The following is a 6,555-nucleotide window of genomic DNA, read 5'->3' as shown; positions in this document are numbered from 1 at the left end:
CAAATATGTGACCCCACGGAAAAAGAGGCCAGTTCTGTAAGGGCCAAAATATTTGTGTTATGCCGGCATCAAGGGGTTAAACATGTACAACTATCTGTGTTCATAAACCCTGATGGGGGTGTTTACATGCGGCAGTCGTGATGCTTCCCGCCTGAGACATAGTTCACCAGGCACAGTTTGCCAAACACATAGCAATAGGCAGATGTCAAGCTCGCTGAACACAATTGGAGATTGTGATTGTAAACGCCCCATTACTGTGTGTTTACATGCCATGGACACGATGCTTTGCGCCGTGACGATGCATGCAGATGTGTGGCACTTGCAGGATTTTCCCATTGGCTAGAATGTATAGTGTTTGGCGGGCTTGCGACCCACTGATCGCTACATGTTGGGTGAATTTTATTGCACACGCAAAACATTGTGGCTATGGCATGTGAACACCCCCATCTGCTGCCTAAGTACAGTCAAACCTCATTTGGCTGTACTCCTGTGGATCACAGGAGTGCAATTGGCTGAAGCTTGCTGTCAGCTGATGTCACTCACCCAGGGTGGGGAAAGATTGATGAAGTTGGGATCCACCCCAGAGTCCTCTAGTGCAGTGTTTTTCAACCTTTTTGTGCAAAGGCACACTTTTTTCATGAAAAAAATCACGAGGCACACCACCATTAGAAAATGTTAAAAAAATTTACCTCTGTGCCTATATTGACTATATATAAAGTAATTCTCTTGAATAGGAATCAAACACAAAGAAATTATTTTATAATTACTTTATTATGAAATAATAAAGTATTTTATAATTGTTCATATTTCTGTTTACTTACTCAGTGCGAAACCTGGGACTGTTTGGCTGAACACAAAGCTGATATTCTGGCAGGAATCGAAGAAAGACACACACGTAGCTCTTCGTCAACAGCTCTCAGTCTCTCTCTGTCTTTAGTTTTTATAGCAATCAGGCTTGAAAAGCTCATCTCACACAGATATGTAGTGGAAAATGGGAGCAATGTCAAAATAGCTTTGTTTGCCAGAACGGGGAACTCCTTGGCAGTATCCAACCAAAAATTGTCCAAAGGTAGATCAGCAAATCTTAGCTTGAAACCACGATTTTGTCTCAGTTCAGTTAGTTCCTCCTGCTCCTGTAAAGTCATGTCCTTTCCACCAACTGATGCTGAGCTATAAGGGTCCCTAACCCAGTCAAGGCATTCAGTGGAGACTGAAGAGAAATAAAATGACAACTTCTTCTCGAGAGTTTTTAAATGTTTAACTATTATCTGACCCAGTGCAGCAGTGTGAACACCTTGCCATTGCTTGGTGAGTGTGAACATTTCAAGATTGCCACTTTCCACGTGTTGATGCCAGAGTTGCACCTTTGAACGGAATCCATTTATTTTATCTGTACTTGTAAGCAGATTTTCATTTCGGCCTTGCATTCGTGTGTTCAGCTCATTCAGATGATGAAAAATATCTGCCAGGTATGCCAGCCTTGCACACCACTCATCACTTGCAAGCAGCTTTGCATAATCTGACCTCTCATTTGTCAGAAACACTTTAAGTTCCTCCCGCAGCTCATACACACGAACCAAGACCTTGCCACGCGACAACCACCGGACCTCCGTATGAAACAGCAAGGTTTTATGCTTCGCTCCCATCTCCTCACACAAAGCTGCAAACATGCGACTTTTCACGGGTCGTGACTTTACAAAGTTTACCATGCGCACAACATCATCCAACACAGGAACTAGGTCTGCTGGTAAAGTCTTGGCTACGAGGGCCTCACGGTGTAAAAAACAATGCGTAACAATCACATCTGGATTTCTTTCCTTCACTCTGCTTACAAAGCCTTTGGTGCCCCCGACCATGGCTGCAGCTCCATCGGTGCAGACACTTGTGCAGTTTTCCCACTTAAGTCCTCCTTGTTCAAGGTATTCTGATGTGACCCGAAAAATTTCTTCTCCTGTTGTTTTTTCTGGCAATGCCTTGCAAAAAAAGAAGTTTTCTCTAATTGCATCACCATCCACAAAACGCACATTGGCCAAGAGTTGAGCATGTCCACTGATATCAGTAGACTCGTCAAGTTACAATGCAAATTTCTCACTGATACGGATCTTTTCCAAAACCACACTTTCTATGTCTGCAGACATGTCATTAATACGTCTGGAAATTGTGTTGTCTGAGAGAGGGACTTTGTCTATTTCCTTAGCTGCTTCAGGTCCGAGCATCTCCTCTACAATAGCTTTGCAGGCGGGAAGTATTAATGTCTCTGCCACAGTGTGCGACTTTTTTGACTTGGCTATAAGTTCAGCAACTTGATAGCTAGCTTTAAGAGCTCTTTCATTTACCTTTGTGGTTTTTCTCATGAAAGTTGCCTGTTTCTCCGTGTTTTCACGCAGGTGAACAAAAAAGTCTGCATTCTTGTTTTGAAGCGAAGGGTGTTTTGTTTGGAGATGGCGTTTAAGTTTACTTGGGACCATAGCACTGTTAGATAGCTTTTCACCACACACCACACACAGTGGAGTTGGTTTCTTTGCATCTCCGGTGAAAGTAAATCCAAATGAAATATAGCTTTCGCTATATTGCCTTGTGCCAGAGAATTTCCTTGAGCTAACCATCTTTGCTTTCTTTTGATCCCCACTCATACGTGGGCTCTTATCTGGCTCTGAATTTTGTTCAGAGTCCAGTTCTTTCCTTTTCAAAAATTTGTCCATCACTGCAGTATCTGCTCCTGTCTCACTGTCACTCAGTACTTACTGCGCTTGTCTCCTCCAGATAGCCGCTGTCCGTCACACTCAGCACTCCATCCAGATCCATCAGTCAGCGCTCTTCTGCTCCTGTCTCCTCCAGATCCATCACTCAGCGCTCTTCTGTGCTGCGTCCGCGATAATCCTCCACAGTCCAGATCCTTCGGTGCTCTTCTGCGCATCGGCGATCTATTGCGATGTCTTCTCCTGTCAGTGTAACAGTGACACCGGAGCTATTTATAGTCCGTAACATGCGCTTCGGCTCACAAATAGACCAATCATTAGATTCTAATCATTAATGATTGGTCTATTTGTGAGCCGAGGCCACATGTTACGGATGAAATTGCAATTTTTCCCACGGCACACCAGACAATATCTCACGGCACACTAGTGTGCCGCGGCACAGTGGTTGAAAAATGCTGCTCTAGTGGCACCTGGCTCAGCCCCTCAGGAAGCTGCTGAGAGCCTGAGCCATCTGCTCCCTCCTCCTCCACAGCCCAGCACTCCAGTGAGTGCTGGGGGGGGGCTGAGCAGAGAGCGGTGACTGACAGTCCATGACAATCATGTGATCGCTGAGTTCTCACCCTTAGAGCCGGCGGGGGACAGATGCAGCATTAGACCGATGCTGCATCCACCTAGGTAAGTATAATGGGGGGAGGGGGAACAATACTTCTCATTGATAGTGTAGAAGAGATGTGTTGGCTAATGCTAAAGCAACTAAAACCATACCAACCCAACTCTCTCGAATCCCCTTCCCCCAAACTCTCCCGCTACCAATAAAGGAGACCAAACACTGTTGGAGTAAAAATGGCCTTCACAGCCTTTTATTAACAATTCAACTTAAATCACAAAAACATTCCTTAAAACAGAAACATACAGGATAAGTTGTTGGTCTAGGAAGGCACCAAACAATATTGATCTCCCCCTGTGGAACCTTAACCTTAATATTCATACTAGGTCTCCAGCTGCAACGCACCGAGATAAAAACACACCTTCTGCAGTGTCGAACCTCCACCTTCCAGTTAAACCTCAGTTAAATGGAATGCACCCAGGCACCATACCACAGATGGGTCCCAACCATACACTTTCGCTTAAAACAATTTGCCGCCTCCAAAGACCAACAACTGCCCCCAAAACGAAACAAAGCAACCACAGAAAGACCCAAAACACCCCTGGTGAGGGCGGGAGGAAAGTTTCCTCTTCAGCTGCTATACCAGTACTGGATCGTCCGACCCCCCAACACTCCCCAAAATCATCAAGGATCCCACCCCGTGCTGCCATCACCAATCAGGTAACCTTCCTGTTTTAACCCATCCCCTTTAACTTAACCCCTTCCTGTCTTTCTTTCCCCTCTTCACCTAGTCATGTCTGCCCTCCGCTATTCTTCTCTTTCTTTTCCACTACGGGCACCACTTTATAGCAGGCAGTTGGCGGGCAGGAAAAACGCAGCTCAACCACGCACGTGGCTGTGATGCTTTTGTTGGCAAAAATGGGGTTAAAACAAGCAGTGAGGAGGCATCACATTGCTTCCTCACCACCTGTCGGTATGCTTTGAAGCGCAATCCGAATGTGGATCAGGCTTCAGAGTATAGTAAATTTGCATTGAGTTTGCTTTGATTTGTATAGGAAACGGAGTGAACAGGGAACATAAGAAACATTTTTTTTGGAATGTGCTCTTGTGTTGGGTTTGCACTGATCTGAATGCGAGGCAATTTAAATGAGCTCAAATAAACAAATATTCTCTACGTTCCCTGTTCACAATGTCTTCCCTGCATATCAACCCAAACTCAACTCAAGGACACAAAAACTGTTACTTAAAGTATTTGCTACAATCCCGCTAATTTCAAAAGTAGGGCACAATGGTGGGTAGATGTGGGTGAGATTGATGATTGGAGTTGGCCCTTGAGTCAGTACCCCTGACATCTCTGTCAGCCAGGGGTGGACTGACAGCTCATGGGGCCCCCAAGCAATAGGGGATCATGGGGCCCCGTGTCCTCGCCCACACCCAAAAAAGCCTACGAAACAGCCAATGAAAGGTACCAGGGGCATCTCATGGAGCCCCCTACTGACCCCGGGCCCTTGGCAGTGCCCGAGTGCTCGAATGGTCAGTCCACCCCTGCTGTCAGCATCACATAAATTCTCTCAATTGTTCATACTGCACAGGGCTCATAGAACCCCTGATAGGATAATCAGGTGGGGTAAAAGAGATACACCTATGTGCCCAAGATGTCACCCCCACACAGGAGACTTTATCCACTTGATTTCGAGCTGTCCAAAGCTTACTAGATATTGGACAGAGGTGGTACAAACTGTCTCATTGGTTGCTCAAATTACTATCCCCCTGGATCCTTTGATATATCTCCTAGGTGCGCTTGAAGCAGAATTGTATCAGCCGGGGACATATATTATAGATACTCGCTTGTTATACCTTGCCAGGAAACTTATTGCGAGATATTGGATGTCAATTCTTTATTGTTAAGGAAACAACGCACCTATAGACATCACAATGCGCTACGCAAATTCAAGCTACTCTGGTGTAGTAGGTTGGATGTTCCAGGTTTAGCTCCACCGCAGCTAGTCATGGATAGTATTTAACAACTGTAATGGATATGAGTTATGGCTACTTGTCTTCTCCTTCTAGTAGTATATCTCTTTTACTGATTATTATACTTTCTATTCACTGTAAGATTCAAAATGATTCTACATAGACCAGCATTTTATTGGTATCAATAAAATTATTATTATTATTGAATATTATTAACACTGACAGGACAACTGTTGCTATGATAAAAAAGGGATAATTTCTTACTCTGTATTGTATAGATTGGGCAGCACAGTGGCTTAGTGGTTAGCACTTCTGCCTTGCAGTAATTGGGTCATGAGTTCAATTCCCAACCATGACGCCTCCTGCATGGAGTTTGCATGTTCTCATGTTCGCGTGGGTTTCCTCCAGTACTCCAGTTTCCTCCCACACTCCAAAGACATGCTGGTAGGTTAATTGGCTCCTGTCTAAATTGTCCTAGTTTCATCCCTGGCCACATGGGATTTCCTGCATGGTAGGGGTTGGAGAAAGACCTGGCAACCTACCCTGTAAAATAATTGCTAACATAATTCATGCAATCACCAAGGGTCGAATACGACTGAGTGGATGGATTGTATAGATCAGTGGTCTCCAAACTATGGCCCGGGGGGCCAGATGCAGTCCTTTGCTTGCCTTTATCCAGCCCTTGGGGAACTTCTTCTCCCACTGATACAAGACACTATTCCTGCCACTGACACCAACAAGGGGGCATAATTCCTGCTACTGACATCAACAACAGTCACTATTCTTCCCACTGACACCAACAATGGGGCACTGTTCATCCCATTGACACCAACAATTGGACACATTTCCTCTCACTGAAACAAACCATGTGGCACTATTCCTCCCACTGACACTAACAACGGGGCACTATTCTACCCTTGGTCACCAAGGATGGGGCAATATTTCTCCAACTTACACCAAGAATAGGACACTATTCCTCCCCTAATGCCAAAGATGCATTGTTTACTCCCAATGAAGCAGGACAATTTCTACTCCCACTGGCCACAGTCTGGCCCTACTAAAGTCTGAAAGCCAGTAAACTGGCCCTTTGTTCAGAAAGTTTGGAGACCCCTGGTATAGATTATGCTTTTGGTGAATGTGATATGACATCTTCACTGCAATACTGTAGAGCAGTGTTTCTCAACCTTTTTTCAGTCAAGGCACCCTTTAAAATTATGGACAGTGCTAAGGCACCCCATTCTACAATGCAAAAACCTATTCTAATAGTTTTATATA

The 6,555-nt window shown here is 44.9% G+C and overlaps 1 protein-coding gene across 1 annotated transcript; it reads right to left on the bottom strand.

Moving 5' to 3' along the window:
* Nucleotides 1–821: 821 nt before the first annotated feature.
* On the bottom strand, nt 822–1,856 carry LOC149470453 (zinc finger BED domain-containing protein 5-like). The gene has a single exon (XM_089663888.1). The coding sequence runs from the start codon at nt 1,854–1,856 to the stop codon at nt 822–824; it is 1,035 nt and encodes a 344-aa protein (XP_089520014.1).
* Nucleotides 1,857–6,555: the final 4,699 nt, after the last annotated feature.

This window comes from Staurois parvus, unplaced genomic scaffold (genome assembly GCF_062004578.1).
Source record: "Staurois parvus isolate SC_StPar_1 unplaced genomic scaffold, SC_StPar_1.0 ptg000044l, whole genome shotgun sequence".
Lineage (NCBI taxonomy): Eukaryota > Metazoa > Chordata > Amphibia > Anura > Ranidae > Staurois > Staurois parvus.
Note: the sequence above shows the minus strand (reverse complement) of the source record. Positions and strands in the feature narration are given on the sequence as shown.